The 16147-nt window shown below is 57.8% G+C and overlaps 1 protein-coding gene across 2 annotated transcripts; it reads right to left on the bottom strand.

Moving 5' to 3' along the window:
- Positions 1 to 878: 878 nt before the first annotated feature.
- Positions 879 to 15346, bottom strand: EMX1 (empty spiracles homeobox 1). Of its 2 annotated transcripts, XM_039333917.1 has the most exons (3): positions 14656 to 15346; positions 10938 to 11122; positions 879 to 1565 (listed from the first exon to the last, which is right to left on the bottom strand). In XM_039333917.1, exons 1-3 carry the CDS (start codon positions 15047 to 15049, stop codon positions 1398 to 1400), a joined length of 747 nt encoding a protein of 248 aa, XP_039189851.1. In that variant the 5' UTR covers positions 15050 to 15346; the 3' UTR covers positions 879 to 1397. The 2 variants fall into 2 exon arrangements, 1 of the variants encoding a protein (XP_039189851.1); XR_005555561.1 differs by lacking the exons at positions 879 to 1565; positions 14656 to 15346 and adding an exon at positions 11651 to 14646 and having other exon boundaries at positions 11001 to 11122.
- Positions 15347 to 16147: the final 801 nt, after the last annotated feature.

Raw genomic sequence — 16147 nt, 5'->3', positions numbered from 1 at the left:
TCCAGGGCAGGCAGCGGCCGAGCGGCCGAAAGCTGCCGACTGATCGGCCGAGCCCCGGATAGGCGCCCGCAGAGACGTCCGCGCTGCTCCCGCCGAAGTCCCGGCGCTTCCTCCCTTGGCAGAGCCGGCAGGACGGGGGGGGGCACGGAGGGCTGTTTCGTCCTTCCTTGGTCCCCCACGGGTGAGGCTGGACAGGGCGGAGCAGGGGCTCTTGGCGGGGTCGCCAGCGTGGAGATCCTGCACCGACCCACCGCCTTGACCAGGCGAGCCGGGTCTCCACTGCAGAAGTTCCTGGCCGCCCATCAAGAAGCCGACCCGTTCAAGGTCCTCACGTGGCGCTGCTCCCCCCAGCTCCCTTCAAGGAGCAGATCCTGGGTGGGTGGGGGCTTCCCTAAAGGGACAAAGGCCGCCCGGTTGTTGAGAGGGGAGGCTCTGCACCCCGCTAGTCCCAACCCATGGATGCTGTCGGAAGGGGGGCAGCTCCTGCTTAAAGGATTTCTGGTGACCCAAACTTGGGGGTCTGGTGTGCACACCAGGAATTGGGGAACAAGGCAACTGCCAGGGCTTTGGCTTGTCCCTTCCACCACCTGGCCCCCAGCATGCCTCTTCCTGCAGAACCTGGCCGGGGGGGGGGAGGGGGGTTCCTGGACATGGAAGAGGAAGAGACAGGAGCCAACCCCCCCTTGAATCAAAAGGAAAGCTGCCCCCACCTGCCCCAGAAGGCACCCCATATCTGAATCCAGCAGTTTTCCCCTGCCCTCCGTCTCTAAAGCTTCGGGGGGGGGGTGTCCGGAAGGGTGCCAAAGGCCAGGAGAGGGGCCCCAGGTCCGGTCAAGGAGCCTCTTTGCAGGGGAGCCATCTGCAATCAGGCCTTGCACTTCCAACCCAGGTTATTTTTATTCACGGCACAGCAACACACACAACAGCTGCTTGCTATCTATGACATCAGAGTATGTACACAGCCCCAGCAAATGCAGAGACACAAAATAATAAATTAAAGTAAAAATGCATTCTTTTCTGTTGATTAAAAAATTATCCCACCAAAGTGCAACAAAGGCGAGGGGACGGGAGTGTGGCGGAGGGCTTGGTGGACGAATGTATTTGTTCACGCAGCTGGCAGAGGACCTCCCTTCCTCCCTGGCTGCCCGGCCCCCCACACCGGCTGGGCTGGGCATGTCCCAGGCTTCCACAGGCTGCCTGGGGGCAGCTGGGCAGCAGGCAGGATCCCAGGAGAGAAGCGATGATTTCCTAGAGTGTCCTTAGGTTCCCCCCAGATTCCCCGAGAAGGGGGCGCCCCTGGTGGAGGGGAGAGCAGCTGGGTCTCCGCTGGGTCCTCGCTTTCCCCCACGGTCCTTTCCGGGCCCTGCTCGCCCGTGGCCGCCTCTTCCCGTCTCTCGCTAGTCGTTGGACGTGACATCAATGTCCTCCGCATTGGACTGCTTTGTGGCGATCCGCCATCGGTTGATGTGGTGGGATCCCTTTTTCTTTTGATCTGATTCAGGACCTTCTTCTTCCAGTTTCTGCCTTTTGTATTTGGTCCTCCTGTTCTGGAACCAGACCTTCACCTGGCCGAAAGTAGAGAAGGAAGGGAAAAAAGTTATTTTTTAGAAATTTAGAAATTTCTAAATTTAGAATTTAGAAATTCTCCACTCTTGGAAACCAGAGTGGAGAATTTCCACCCCTGGGGGGAAGCATTTTCTGCGCCAAGGCTTGCAGGCTCACCGCCTCTGGACTGAAGCACCCTCAGGGATCCGGTGCTTAGTCATTGATGGAAGCCTATTCAACTTTCACCTCCCTGTCCAAGAGGATCAAAGTTGTACCTGGAAAGAGGCACCTAAAAACCCAGCTAAAACCAACCAAATGGACCAACTCTACCCAGAGCAAAAGTTCTCCCAGCCCCATGGCTTCTGCGACGGGGGGGGGGGCGTTCTTCCATCTGGGGAGAGCGCGGGGGGGGCAGGGTGCTGCCAGCAGCGTTCAGGGCTACCACAAGCCTCCGGTTCAGAGGGAGAAACGCCTTAAGGGAGGGTCTGCCTGCCAGGAGGGGAAGGGGCTGCATGCCCAGTGCCTGGGGAGGAGATCCACGGCCTCCATAAACCAAAAGTCAGAACTATCAATAGAAGAGAATTTATGTTGCCATTTATATAAATCCAGAATATATGCATATGTGTGTTTGTGCATACACACACATATATATACCTGCACATACATAACAAATTTTGTGGATCTGCACATTTCATAGCCTCTAACATCAGAGTGGATTCATTCAGGTTTGGGACTCAGCAGAAGTCAAAGAAAAGGGGGCCTATCAGGACACTGCTAAGAACAGCCACAATTCGCTCTGTTTATTTGCTGTGGGTCAAAGTACAAATACAAACACACAAGGGCATCACAGAGGAAGTTGCGGAGACTGGAAATGTTCAGGAGAGACTAAGAATCTCGTTCCTCGAGGATGGAGATGCCTCTGGAGAAGCCACACAAGACTTAGCCTGCCAGCCATACTCTGGTGGTGGAAATTACATTGACTTGGCATTAAAAGAAATAACGGAGACATTTAAATAGGAAAACATACCTCTAAGTCACACAAAGAAAGACAATGGTAATAAAGACCCGGTGAATTTTATCTAAATGTTGTCCAGAATCTGGTACAATTTTGGCCAGTTTGAGAAGCTGCCCGCCAGGAAAGGCATGAAGGATTCCTGAGAAACCAGCTGACTTGTGTGGTTTTTAAATTTTTTGGATCTGGGACTAAGATAACATCTCTGGCACAGAGCAGACCCCCCCCCAGATTTGCCTCGGCAGCTGCATCAGAGGACCCCGGAGGAGAATTTTACCACTTAAGGATCACGGGAGGAGGATACAACACCTGAGAATCCAAATGTAAACAGACATCAGGCAGAGAGGGAGCTGGGGAAAGAGATGTGTTTTGTAGGGCTGGTGCTTGGTTGACCTCCATCGCGATTCTGCCTCATTCTGCTCTTCTTACTCAGCTGGTCTCTCCTAAGCATCCCTCCTGGAATGGCTGGGGAGACCCTCAAGGTCCTCTTTCCAGCCATGGGGCTTCCTGGCTGCTCTTTTGAAATCCCTCTGGGGAGTCTTGCATGAATCTGCCCCAAAGAGCCATTTTGGTCCCCAACTCGTAAAGTTTCTGCAAAGTGTGTTAGCCGTGGAGGAGAAGGAATCAAGAGCCCCACACAGAGGCTCCTGATGGCTCCAATTGTTCTAGAAAGCTCTGCTGGCTGATACACACACACACACACACACACACACACACACACACACACAAACACATAGAGCCCTAGTTCTCTCTTCTGCCCAACTCCTAAAGGTATGAGAGCTGCTGCAGGAGAACTCACAGCCAGCCTGTCGTGCTCAGGAACACACCTGATTTATGTGGTAGCTGCATGGTTCCTCCTGCAGATGTGCCCCGAAGCATGCAGAGGACCCCTGGGGGGGGGGTCTTTCCAAAATCCCCACCATTCTAATACGACTCTGTCCCTGTGGAAAATCTGTGAGATTGGTGTGGCCGGTCAAGCATCCTTTCCGCAGGCCTGTGCCAGCCACACGTGGAAGTGTCTTTGGTGCCCTCAGGTGGCCAAACCCACCCAGAGCTACCTCTTGCTGGCATGCTGGGCTTCAGTTCTCACATCAGCAAGTCCAGAACCGGGGCCTCCCCTTGCCGCAGGCATGAGACGCATGGAAGTGATCGAGGCCTTTAATACAGAGAAGATGCTGAAGAAAGACGGGTGTCTCCCCGTTCAGAATGGGGGCATCTCAATGAAGCCTCATGAGAATCAAACGGAAGAATTCTTTCTTACACCGGACTCTTCCTTTAGGACAGTGTTTCTCAACCTTGACAATTTTAAGGCATGTGGACTTCAACTTCCAGAATTCCACAGCCAGCAATGCTGGCTGTGGAATTCTGGGAGTTGAAGTCCACGTGCCTTAAATTTGTCAAGGTTGAGAAACACTGCTTTAGGAACTCTGACCGTGAGAACAGTGACTGCCCCTCTTGCAGGGGGCTTCAGAAGAGACAGATTCTCGGAGGGGCTGCAGTCAGTGGTGGTGGACGGGCCCAAGAAAACACTGGTGTGCACCATGAAGCATCTGCACTGTTTTTAAAAGACAAGGGATTCTGCAGGACAGTCTGCGTTTCAGACCCCAAGTGTATTTCCCAGGCATCCTCTCAGAGGGATCCAGGTGCTGGTGGTGCCCACACAGTCAACACACGTGAAAAGGAGGCAGAATTTTGGCCACACAATTGCGGCATCTCTAGATGCTTTGACACACACTCCCGTGGGTGATCTTGCTCATAGCCCAACACCCATCACTCATCACCCAGCCTGACTCACTGATTATTCTCCTCCTTACCGGAGGCCTATTTTGGAATTTAGATAACAATAAGCACTAAAATATCACAAATAAATATCAGTTCCGGTGATGGGGGCGGAGGGACACCCTTGGGAGACCTCAGGATTAGCCTCAGGACAGGTCATCCTGGGGGTGAGGAGGTTGCTAGGAGTCAGTTGGGACAATGGCACATAATATAGGTGGTCCTTAACTTATGACCAAAATTGAGGTCAACATTTCTAAATGAGACAGTTGTTCAGTTAATTTTGCCCCATTTTACGACTTTTCTTGCCACAGGTTAAGTGAATCACTGCAGTTGTTAAGGTCGCAAAAGGGGATCAGATAATGCTGGGAAACTGCAACCGTCATAAATATGAGTCAGTTGCCAAATCATGTGGATGCTGCAACAGGCATAAGTGTGAAAAAAAATGTCATAAGTAACTTTTTTCAGTGCCACTGTAACTTAGAATGGTTGCTAAATGAACTGTTATAAATGGAGGACTATCTGTACATTATTTTGTTCCATCTGTTATTTAATCCAAAGTGGGGTTACTAAACTCCTCTGAACTGTTTTGGGAGGAAGGATATTCCAATATCTCAGGGGCTGCCGTAAAGAAGAGGGAATCAAGCTATTCTCCAAAGCGCCTGAAGGCAGGACAAGAAGCAACGGATGGAAACTAACCAAGGAGAGAAGCAACCTAGAACTAAGGAGAAACTTCCTGACAGTGAGAACAATTAATCAGTGGAACAGCCTGCCTCCAGAAGTGGTGAATGCTCCAACACTGGAAGTTTTTAAGAAGAGACTGGACAGCCATTTGTCTGAAATGGTGTAAGGTTTCCTGCCTGAGCAGGGGGTTGGACTAGATGACCTCCAAGGTCCCTTCCAACTTTATTATTATTATTATTATTATTATTATTATTATTATTATTATTATTATTATTATTCCCGTGGCAATAAAATAAGCGGTCCTCCTACTTTGCTACAAAAATTATTGCACAAACCACAGTGAGTCAACCAGTGCCTGGGCAGCAGTGCTGGAAGAATCCTCGTGGTGGAACTGGGGGGGGGAGGAGGGAATGCTGGGAGTTGTAGTCTGTGATAGAGGGAGGAAGCAACTTCCCTCCCCAGCTCAGCGCAGTCTACCGAGAAGCCAGACACGTCCAAAGCGCCTGCGGCAGAGTGCTAAAGGACAAATTGGGAAGAATTGCGCTTTTTGCAAAGAAAAGGGTAAAAATGAAGAAATATTTTTTTCCTGGCATTGGTCAGGAAAACTTGTTTTCTATCTGTTTTCACCGTAAATGACCTTGTTTTTACGTGGTTACGCTCTGTTCCTAAGTACCCATTAAATTACCTAAAAAAAAAAAAACACCCCTCTGCGGAATTGCCAGTTTCTGTTTTCACATTTTACTTTCCTTAATGGTCAGCAACAAAGGTGCGCCGGGTGTTCCGGGCTGCTGCAGAGTTCCGGGTCTGTCTGAGAGGACCGAAGAGAAACCTGCGGGGGGGGGGGAGTCAGAGACGGCTCTGTGACTCTCCTTTTCCTCCGAGAATGGAAGAAGTTTACTCCCGGACGGAGGCATGGAAGGAGGAAAATTTCTGGTACAAAATTTCCTTAAGTTTAAAAGGTTTCCAAAACAGTCTGATCATGTTCCCCCCCCCCCTCTGATTAATTAGAAAGTACCAACCTCAAATTAAAAAGGCCTCCGTCACGGCTACTGTACCTCGCCCTATTCCTTGGTCCATCCACGGATTCTTCCCTGTCCCAGGAAGTCAGCATTGCCCCACCGCGCTGCTCACTCCTCTCCAGCGGCAACATTTCTCTCTGCCCCCCCCCCCAATTCTCTCTCTCTCTAAAGCAGGGGTTCCCAACCTTGGCAGCTTTAAGACCTGTGGACTTCAACTCCCAGAATTCCCCAGCCAGCATTGCCAAAGTTGGAGACCCCTCCCTGCTCTGAAGGACAGCGACATTCCCTGGATCGGGGCCCTTGGCCTGGGCACAGTTTATCTTTGAACATGCAAATTCCTTGTTATCGCAGTAACTGTAATCCGTTCCAAGAAAAAAAGTATTTAAATTTTGTACCTATAGCAATAAAATAAGTAAGAAGGCCCACAAAATCTATTCTTATTTAAAAAAACAAATATTGCCTTTGTGGTGCGTTCCAGAATATTCTGAGTCTACCTGCACAGGAACACCCACAGACACACCGAGGTGGGGGTCTTGAGATCAAAAAGAAGCAATTCAGAGGCTGAGGATCGCATCGACCTCCCAAACCGCTTTTGGGCGACCCCCCCCCCAAGTCTGCTCCCCGCAACCGCGTGGCTGAAATCGGAAGGAACGTTTGTAATCTGGTTTCCAACCAATTTCGGAGAGGAAACAGGTGAGGAGTAAAATTGAGTCTCAAGGCGACTAAATTGTCAGGAGGAACGGGAGAAAAATGGAGCCCCAGAAAGCTTGATTGCTCTCCCCCCCCCCCAGCGCGTTGTGTATGTGCAACATACAACAGGCCGCAACCCTTGGACCCCAGAAGTAACGCTGGAGTCTAACCCCCCCACCCCCGCCCGCAGAACAGCTGCCAATCTCTGCCTCGCCTGAAAATAAATGCTCAGCTGTGAATCAGGATGATAATTCAGGAATATCCCGCATTATTTAAAGCCGGCGAGAGATGCCTAAACAAACAGCGCGTGTTGCACCTTCTGGTTTCCTGGGGATTTTCCCTCGGCATTGCTCCCCGCCCCCTCCAGACCAAGAGGGTCGCGTTCCTCCCCCGCCTCGGAAGGGGTCGCCCCCTCCAGAGAAAAAGCTCCAGCGCCTTTCAAGGAGGGCCGTTTGTTCTGAAATCCAATCCTTACACCCGTTTGCCAAAAACACACCTGCCCACTTCACCCGCGCTTACCTTCCCGTCAGGGGAGGCGGATCACCTTACACCCCCCCCCGTGGACCCACCGCCGGACCCCCAGCCAGGCGAACCTTTGGGGGGGGAATTTTGCTCTTCTCGGCCGCTCCCAGGCCACCTTTTACACAGCGAAGAGGCCATTTATCCTGCTCCGCACAAAGGACCCCCCCGTTCCGCCTGTAGCTGCCTCAGCCGACGGCACTCAGCTGGACCCGAGAAATGTCCGCTCACCCTGAACCCCTCTGGCAGGCCGTTGAACCCCCCCCCAGGTCTACTGAGGAGACCAAGGGCTGCTCGTGGGGACCCGGCCTCCTCCCAGCCCATTGGGGGCCGGTTTCTGAGGGAGGGTCTCTCCGGGTCTGTGCAAAATAGAGTCGGTGGAGGGGCCGCAGGGAGCCCCTGCCCGTCCCCCGAAGGCAAGGGGGCCGGAAGAGGCCGGAATGTGGCGAGGTGGGTCTCCTTTTCGCAAAGCAGCTGGTGAAGTGAGGCCAAGCAGGATTAGCAACTGTGAAAGCCCAGCCACGCTCACCCGCGAGGGACCGGCGCAGGGTCCCGTTTATTTATTATGACACTTATCTGCTGCCTGCCTTGTATCCAACGACTTCCACAAGGGCCACTCCTCTCTGGGCTTCTTCTAAGGGGCTCATAAACCACTGTAGGCAACTGGGAAGTTGACAATCCGCAGCCACGGCACCCCCACAAACCCTGCCAGCCTCCCAGTGATGGCCCTTACAAGGACATGATGCATCTGGCGCCAGCAGTTGATTTTACTGTGTGCAAATCGCAGTCTTTGCATAAGGGCACCTTCACACACACCCCACACCACATACATACACACATACATAGGTGGATATCCAGGAAACTAATCCTACAGCTGCCTTTCCCATGTACGCTGCCATTTGCACACACACACAACCGTCCTGCTACTCCATGCCAGGGAATGGCGTATTGAGTGCAGAAAGGGAGCAGGGGAAAGTGAGACACAGAAACGAAAGTTATGCCAAAAAAAGGGAAAGCAAATACAGCTAAATTTAAACTAATACAAAATCCTCAAATACCTCTCGGTAGCTTCCTATCCTGGCAAAACCAAAGATGCTTTTTCAGGAGGCAATTGGACTGTTTTTTTTATTTTTAAAGACGTTTGGTCTTCAAAGAAAAACAAAGTCCAGTTGTCTCCTGAAAAAACACCTTTGGGACCACTCTGACCTGGATGGAGAAGCCCCGTGGAAATTTATCTTGGCAAAACCGCCTCCTTCCAGTGGATCGATCCCCCGTTTGGTCCTCTGGCTTGTCTCCCCTTGTCTGTTTCTTCAGGAGCGGCTAGGCGCCCCCGTCTCGTCTCTTCTCTCCTCCTCCTCCTCCTCCTCCTCCTCCTCCTCCTCCTCCTCTGCCTGCCTATCTCTATTTTCCGAGTGATCTTCACTTGTTTTCTTTCTGCGACCAAACTCTCAGAAAATCTCTTTTGCGCAGACCGCTGGCTTTTCAGGCAAAATAATATTCAATTCCCTGGTCCAATTGCTTTCTTGTTTCATCTCCCATATCTAAAGTCCCAGTATTTTTGCCGTTTCTCCTGACCTTCTTAACTCTCACTTCCGGGTTTTATTTATTTGTCGCGTTTCACAAATACGGCCTGAAGTCCCCGCTGATCCACCGCCGCTTTCACGACACGTCTCCTCCCGCGAGCAGCCGCGATGGCCCCACCAGCACTTGGGCGCCCCAAACATTCTTCATCTATTCTCCTCCTTTTGGCGAACGTCCCAGCGAGGCACCGGCGCTCCTCTCCAGCCCCCAGTTGCTGTTTTCGTGCAACCTGCAATTGCTCGCTCCGTTTTCCCTGCTAAGAAAACGGCGGTTTCCCAGGTAGTGAATTGCAGGTCCCGATTCCTCGCGGTACTCACTGCAAACCCTTCAACACGTTGACCTCCCCTGCGTGCAAAAACACAGGCACACCCATGCCTCCGACCGGGACGTTCTTAATTCCACCCCAAGTGTTTCGTCTGCATTTGTTTGTAATTGCACGAAACACCTTCACTTCAGCATCCGGCCTTTTGCAAGCTTCCCATTTATCCATGCACACGCACACTCTCCTCCCGTCACCTCACACGCAGCAGCAACCTTCCGCTCCGAGGTGGTGCAAAACAGTTCACGACGGAAGCCTGTTCAATTCAGCGCCGGGGTTTTGTCTCAAGCCACGAGCTTCACATAAATTGTGTTTCTCACATTCCTGCATTTCCCAGCGACATGCTGAACAGCAAATTCTGCTCCGCGCTGCCTGTTTCTCCTGCTTTCCTCCCTCCTCCCTCTTGTACGGAATTCTTCCAAACACCTTCCAGGACGTATTTCACTCCCACCCCCACCCCCACCCCTTGGCGTTTGCCTTCTGCCCTGCTTCCTCCCCCCCCCCACGTGCGCAGGGAACCGATAATAGGTTTTTTTTCCCCCAATTGTCAGCTATGGTTGCAGCCGGCCTTCTTTCTAGTCACACCATCTAAACCTGCAGCTTTACCGTTTTTCAATATTCTCTCCACATTTATGACTCTGCTGTTCTGGATTTTTTTTTTCCTCCTTGGACCAGGGATTTTTCAGTTTTTGCCAGTTTCTGGCATCTCAGCAACAGTCCCGTCCATGTTTCTACAATTATTCCTTTCAAAGCTTCCTCCTTCGCTTCAGTTTCATCCCAAACCGTTTGGTCGCTTTTATTTTGTTTCCGGAGTCTCCCTGCGTAGCCTCTTCACACACACACACAGACAGACAGACAGACAGACACACACACACACACACACACACACACACACACACGAACACATACACAGACATTGAGACACGGCTGTCCTCCACTTCTGTGGGAAGCATAACTGGGAATCTATGGGCCCCAACTGGAATGGTTTTCTCTGACCCCTCCTGCCCTGTGGCTCTGCCAAGGGATCGGAAAGCCTCCCCCCCCCCCCAGGGGATTGCAAGGACGGCATCCGCTTAAAACGCTCAGGAGGACGTTTCTGGTTGACACCTTGGTTTTCAGAGAAATGGGCTCAGATCAACAGAGTTTTTGTACAGCGCTGGTGAGTCTGCCAGGAACCAGAAAAAGTTTGAAGAGGCAGGGTCAATCCTGAGGCCGGAACGGTTAAATCAACTACCCTGCTCTCCACGCATGACTTCACGAGCGAAATTGACCTTAACGAGTTGGATTATTTCAAAACTGTACAGGGAAGCGAGGCTTAATAGACTGATAAATCGTTGAGTCACGCTGGCTCATTGGAGGGTGTAAGGATCCAAATGTTTAGATGAAAACTTTATAGGGACCCAGAGAGCAAGCAATGTGTAGAACAACAGCGGCAAAAGGAAAAAGGGGGAAAGGGCTGCGTGGGGTGGGGGGGGGCGCTTCTGCGCGGGGGCAACCAGCAGCGTCTCCCTGGCAGCTTCAGTCTTTAGATCAGGGGTTCTCAACCTTGGCAACTTTAAGACTTGTGGACTTCAACTCCCAGAATTCCTCAGCCAGCTTTGCTGGCTGAGGAATTCTGGGAATTGAAGTCCACAAGTCTTAAAGTTGCCAAGGTTGAGAACCCCTGCTTTAGATAAACGGACCTTCCCGGCCTCCCCCCCCCCGTTTCTCTCCCCTCCGTGGCCCTGGCCGGTGCCGCCGCGCACTGAAGGGCCCCGTGTCCCCCCCCGCCCCGCCCCGCCCCGCGGCCCACCTGGGTCTCGGAGAGGCTGAGGCTGCCGGCCAGCTGCTTGCGCTCGGCGCCCACCACATAGTGGTTCTTCTCGAAGGCGCGCTCCAGCCGCAGCAGCTGCGAGGGCGAGAAGGCGGTGCGGATCCGCTTCGGCTTCCGGGCGAAGGGCCCGTGGAAGAGCAGGTTCTCCTGGGACACCTCGCCGCCTGCGGAGGGAAAGCAGCCGGTCAGCGCCAACCGCCCAGGATCGGCCCCTGCAAGACGCCTCTGGACGCCTCTCCGGCCCTCAGCACCCAGAGACCCCAGGCCGACCCTCCTCCCGCCGCCACCCGCTGCCGGACCAGGCAAACGCGGGACTGAGGCGGGAGGTGGGTCCCAGGCGGACGCTGCTGCCCCTTTCCGCAGGGCCGAAGCAGGGGAGCCCCCGGAGGAGGCGAGGCGCACCCAGGGGTGAGAGGTCGGCGTTTCAGCGCCGGGAAGTCAATGGCGGAGGGGGAAGCGGAGATGCAGGATTCGGGCGGGATGCGTGTTCAGGGGGGAATCCTGGGACGCCCTAAAGCTGGATCTAGATCAGAAACCAGGCGCCCCCCCTTGCTGCAATTCCCCGGGAGCCGAGGCAGCCGTTAAAAGCGAGGTGAGAGGCAGACCCTGACACGGGCGCTTTTTCCTCGGCGCTTTCGGCTGTTCTTCCCCGAAAGCAATTCGACAACCGTATGGAGGGACTGGAGGCCTACCTTGTCAGGACGTTGTGAAGGAAGTGGCAGTCAGGAGGAAGCCAACATTTCCACGCGGAAAAGGCTGTGGGAAGGGAAAGGAGGAGCCCAGTTCTCGGTGTTTGTGTGTGTGTGTTTCTGTCTCTCTCTCTCTCTCTGTATTTGTGTGAAAGGAAGGGTCGACACCGAGCCTCGGGGGCTGAGCTGCGGCTGCCTTTGGCGGCCAGGAAGAGCCCATCCCTCTCTTTAGGGCGCGGGAGGAGCAGGGACCCGGGTAGAGAGGGAGCCGTTTAAAGGGTTCTCCTTTCCGGGGCTGAGCAATTCGACGCCCACAGGCCCACCTCAAGGAAGGCAAGGAACTGTCCTGGCAGATGGCTCGGTCTTGCGTGGGGCCAACCCCCAGCCAAGAAAGGGGGTGGTTGACTTTATGCCCCCCCCCCGCGCAAGGGGTGGGGAGGGGGAGCTGGTTCAACAAGCCCTGCCTCCGGTTTGGCTCGGGTCTCGCTGGTTGCGCCTTCGGCTTAAAGACCCCCCAAGGCCGGGAAATGGCCGGGCTCAGCGCTGAGACGCGCCCTTCGGCCCAGGCGCCCTTTCCTGCTTTGAGAGCCCGATTCGGAAAGAAGGGCCTCCGGGGAAGGGCTCCCAATTCCTTTGAACGCTCCGGCCTTGCTCCCAGCGCGCCCTCTCCCCCGGGCACTGGTCGGAAGCGACGTCCGGACGGAGCTGGCAATTCTGGGCGAGCGTCGCTCTCTCCGCCTGCCTAACGCAACCGAGAGGGGCCGGCGCTCAGTCTAAAGGTCACTTGGCCCGCCAGGGCCTTGCAGGAGGCTCGTCTCCTGCCCTTCTGGCAGCGGGACACTTGGATCTGCCCGGGGCGGCTCCTGGCTGGGGAGGACTCGGCGGGGCCGGCGAGGTCTGCCTCCTTCAGCCTGGACCCCCCAAGCAGGTCAAGTGAGAGTCGCTCCTTCGGTTCGAAAGCGGCGCGCTCGGTGGAGGCCGAGCCCGGGAAGGCGGCCTCCAAGTCCGTTCCGAGCGCCTGGCTTGCTGGAGGGGAGGTCGAACCCGCAGGAGGGTCTCCGGGGCGCGGCACGCCGCCCGGAGGCGCTTCCTCCAGGAGAGCTGGTGGGGAGGGTCGCGCACACCGGGCAAGGGAACCGGGTGGGCACAGCTCACGTTGACGGAAAGGGGAAGAGAAGGAGCGGAGCCCAACGGCCCCCGAGGGTGGCAGGAAGGCAGAGCCTCCCTCAGTCCACGCCCGGCATCCCTTCGGCCGGCCAGCGCTCCCCCGGCTGCCCTGTTGGGGCTCCTCGCGCCGCCTCTGCCCCTTCCCCGGGACGCGGCGAAGAGGGCTCCCCTGCTCTGCCCTCCTGGCCGACGAACAGAGGCCTCGAAGGCGCGCTCCTTCCAGGCCGCGGCCGAGCAGCTTCCCGGGCAAACACGAGGGACCCTGGCTCCAGCGATGGGGGGGGGGGCTCTTGGGTGAAGCGAGGCGAGCAGCGGAGGTCGGGCGCGAAGGCGGGCTGGTGCCAGGCTGTGCTCGCAGCCACTTCCCCCGGTAGGCCGCGAAGAGGGAGCCGGACGCGCCCGGAGAGGCTTCCCGGCCCGTTTCGCAGGTCCCCCTTTGCCCGCGGGAGCGAAGGTCGCAGCGCTACATTTCTCTGCGACCACTTTACTCTCTTCCGAAACAGCCCAGCTGCGGGTGGAATGCAGGCCCGGCGCCGCCCGTGGTTCCCCGATGACAACCGGGCCGGCCTTCCTCTGCTGGGCCGGGAGGGCCACTCTTCTCCTGGGTTGCGCCTGCGGAGGGTCCCAACCAACCAAGAGGGTCCCCTCTCGGAAGGGAGGGAGGGAGGGAGGGAGGGGAAGGGACGAGACGTCCGCCAGATTTCCTGGCGGGGTTCAGGCCCCCTTCTCTGAACGGATCGGCGCCGGTTTCCGCTGGGATGGATGGGAGCCACCCCGGGGTCCGCCGGCATTCCCTCCAGCGACCGGAAAAATAAAAGGAGCCTCTGTTCGGGGAAAAAGGCTTCCTTGAACCTCAAGTCTTTCCCCGCGCCCCTCAAGGACCGCTCCGCACTCGCTGGGAGTCCCTTTTCCCGCCTGGCGGAGGTCGGAATCCGGCGGATCGAATGAAGCGGCTGTAATTCCTCAGCGCCCATTTGAACTTGGAGTCTTCCTCACGCTCAAAATGCATCTTCCGAGGCAGCGCAGCGAGGCCGGGAAGAGCCAGGCCATTCTCCGCCGCGAGGAGCATCTGGACGGGCCTGCACGGCGGGTCCAGATCGCTCCCTTGCGGGGCGCCGCTCCCTGTCACTCCCGAGGGCCGTCCTTCCCCGCCGGAGCAGGGATTGCGGGGCTCCACCAAAGAGGCGGCTACGAGGGCCTTCGCTGCCTCTGGGCGCCCACTTCGCCCCTGCGCGGCCGCGGCCTCGTTGAGTCCCTTGCACCGCTCCCTCCTAAACGCTCCCCGGGGAAGCGACGCCTGAGCAGCGGGCCTTCCCAGGTCGGAGGAGGACAAAGCGAGCCGTTGGCGGGAGGACAGCCCCGGCCCCAGGTGCCGCCTGAACCCAGGGCTGCTCCTGCTGCCGCCGAGCTCCCGGGCTGGGCCGGATTTCGGAAGAGGTTCAAAGAGCGCCGCCGCTGCCCGACAGGGGCGCCTTAGCGGGGGTCTGAATCGCAACGCCCCTCCCGCGGGCACCGAGGCCCGCGCCGGTCGCCCACAGGCCCGGGAAGGAGAGAGCTGGCTGCGCCAAGGCAGCGCAAAGGCCGCGGCTGCCTTGATAGGGTGAGAAACTCGGGCCGCCCTTTGCCAAAGTCCCCCTCGGGTGGGAAGAGGCGCTGCCTCTGGCCAGCGGGAACTTCTCCCGGCCCCCGGATCGCGATTCGGTTTCCCTACGGGACCGACGGGGCTCGGCTGCCACCTGGCACGGATTGCAGGCCGGGCGATTACAGCCGCTCCGAAGCGCCAAGGCCGGCGCCGAAGGGCCCCGACCGCGTGCCCGCGGCTCCCCGAAGGCGCTGCTTACCTTGGAAGCGGTGCCCGAAGAAGCGGTTCCGCAGCACCCAGGGATAGAAGTTGAGCGGGTCGCGCGGCTGCGGGCCGAAGAAGGGGTGAGGCGAGGGGGGCAGGTGCGAGGAGCCCAGCGGCGGCGGATGGACGGCAAGGGCGGGCGGGTGGCTCACCACCTCCGGGAAGAGCAGTTCCGGGCCGCCGTAGAGCGAACGCCCGCCGGCGGCGGCCGAACCCTGGAAGCTGTGGGCGAAGGCCTCGACGGCGGCGCTGGCCGGGTATCCGAGGGCGGCGGCGGCGGCGGCGGCGGCTGGACGGAGAGGCTCCTCTGCCAGCGGGTGGCCGTTGTCCTTGCCCACTAGGGACTCGATGGTGAAGCAGCGCTTGGACGCCGCCGCGGGCTGGAACATGACTCAGGGCCGGGCGAGGGCGGCGCTCAGGCGGACCCGGGCGCGGGGACACGAGGGATCCACGTCAGGCTCGGCGCGCAACCGGCCCGAACCGGCAGCAGATCCGGGCGCACTGGACCGGGGAGGGCGCGGCGGCGGCGGCGGCGGCGGCAGCGGCAGCGCCAGGCGGCTCTGGGGAGGTGGCAGCCGCACTCCCACCCGTGGTTCACCCGCGCGCCCGCCTCCCACCCCATCCACCCGGTGCGCAGTGGGCGCGCTCCTTGGCTAGCCGTCCAGATAAGCCGGGTACCTGCGGCCCGCCCCTCTGATTGGCCAGGTTCACCTGCCCCAGGGTTGGGGAGGGCATGTGGGAAAGGCGGAGGGAGGGAGGGAGGGAGGGAGGCGGAGGGGAGGAGGCAGCGGGGTCGCCGCCAAAAGGCGGACTGGAGCGCCCGGGAGGCTGCGCTGAGCTCCGGATCCGCCCCCGCCGCCCCGCCCTCGCGCTGGCCAGAAGGCAGGCAGGCGGAGAGAGCGATCGCGCTCGGCAGAGGGAGGGTTCGGCTGCCCGCCCGGGCTCTTCGCGGCGCCCGCATCCCGAGTCCCCCTGCCCAGGCCGGGCTGGCAGAAGGCAGAGCCGGCGCCGCCCTGTCGAGGAGAAGGGCCATTCCCGAGGCCGAAGACCCTTGGCGGCTCCCGGGGGCCTTGAGGCCTCCAGGGGCGGCTTCTCCAAGCCCCGACGGAGCTCTCCGTCGCGTCGGCTTTCGCGCACTTTCTCGAGGGGGAGGGGCAGCGGTGTGGGTCGCGAGCGCAGCCGGAGGCACGGAAGCCGCCCTCCGAGTTCCGCCGAGGCGCTTCGGGGCAGAACTGCAGGCTGAGGAGCCGAACTTCGCCGGGTGCAACGGCCGCTTCTGTCCGTCTCCGAAGACTGAGAGCCCCCAAGCCCAGCGCGGGGCGGGCGCGGCGTCTTTCCACCGACAGAGGCCCGTTCGCGCCCCTCCCGTGGAGCCCGCGGCAGCGGCCTCGCTACCTGCGGACCGGGAGAGAAGCGAGACGGTCGGGGGCTCCTCTTGACCCGGCCGCCTGAGGACCGCCTCGGCTCCGGAGTTTCCCCCGTCCTGT

This window comes from Crotalus tigris, unplaced genomic scaffold (genome assembly GCF_016545835.1).
Source record: "Crotalus tigris isolate CLP2741 ecotype Arizona unplaced genomic scaffold, ASM1654583v1 scf7180000024513.1755786, whole genome shotgun sequence".
Taxonomy (NCBI): domain Eukaryota; kingdom Metazoa; phylum Chordata; class Lepidosauria; order Squamata; family Viperidae; genus Crotalus; species Crotalus tigris.
This window is presented reverse-complemented; position numbering and strand designations above follow the sequence as displayed.

What these genes read in the sequence shown, in the direction of transcription:
- EMX1 (XM_039333917.1), bottom strand. Translation starts at nt 15,049, where the DNA reads ATGTTCCAGCCCGCGGCGGCGTCCAAGCGCTGCTTCACCATCGAGTCC. An exon ending in CTTCGGGCACCGCTTCCAAG is followed by an intron (nt 11,123 to 14,655) that starts GTAAGCAGCGCC and finishes TTCCCTCCGCAG; the next exon opens with GCGGCGAGGTGTCCCAGGAG. An exon ending in TCAGCCTCTCCGAGACCCAG is followed by an intron (nt 1,566 to 10,937) that starts GTGGGCCGCGGG and finishes ACTTTCGGCCAG; the next exon opens with GTGAAGGTCTGGTTCCAGAA.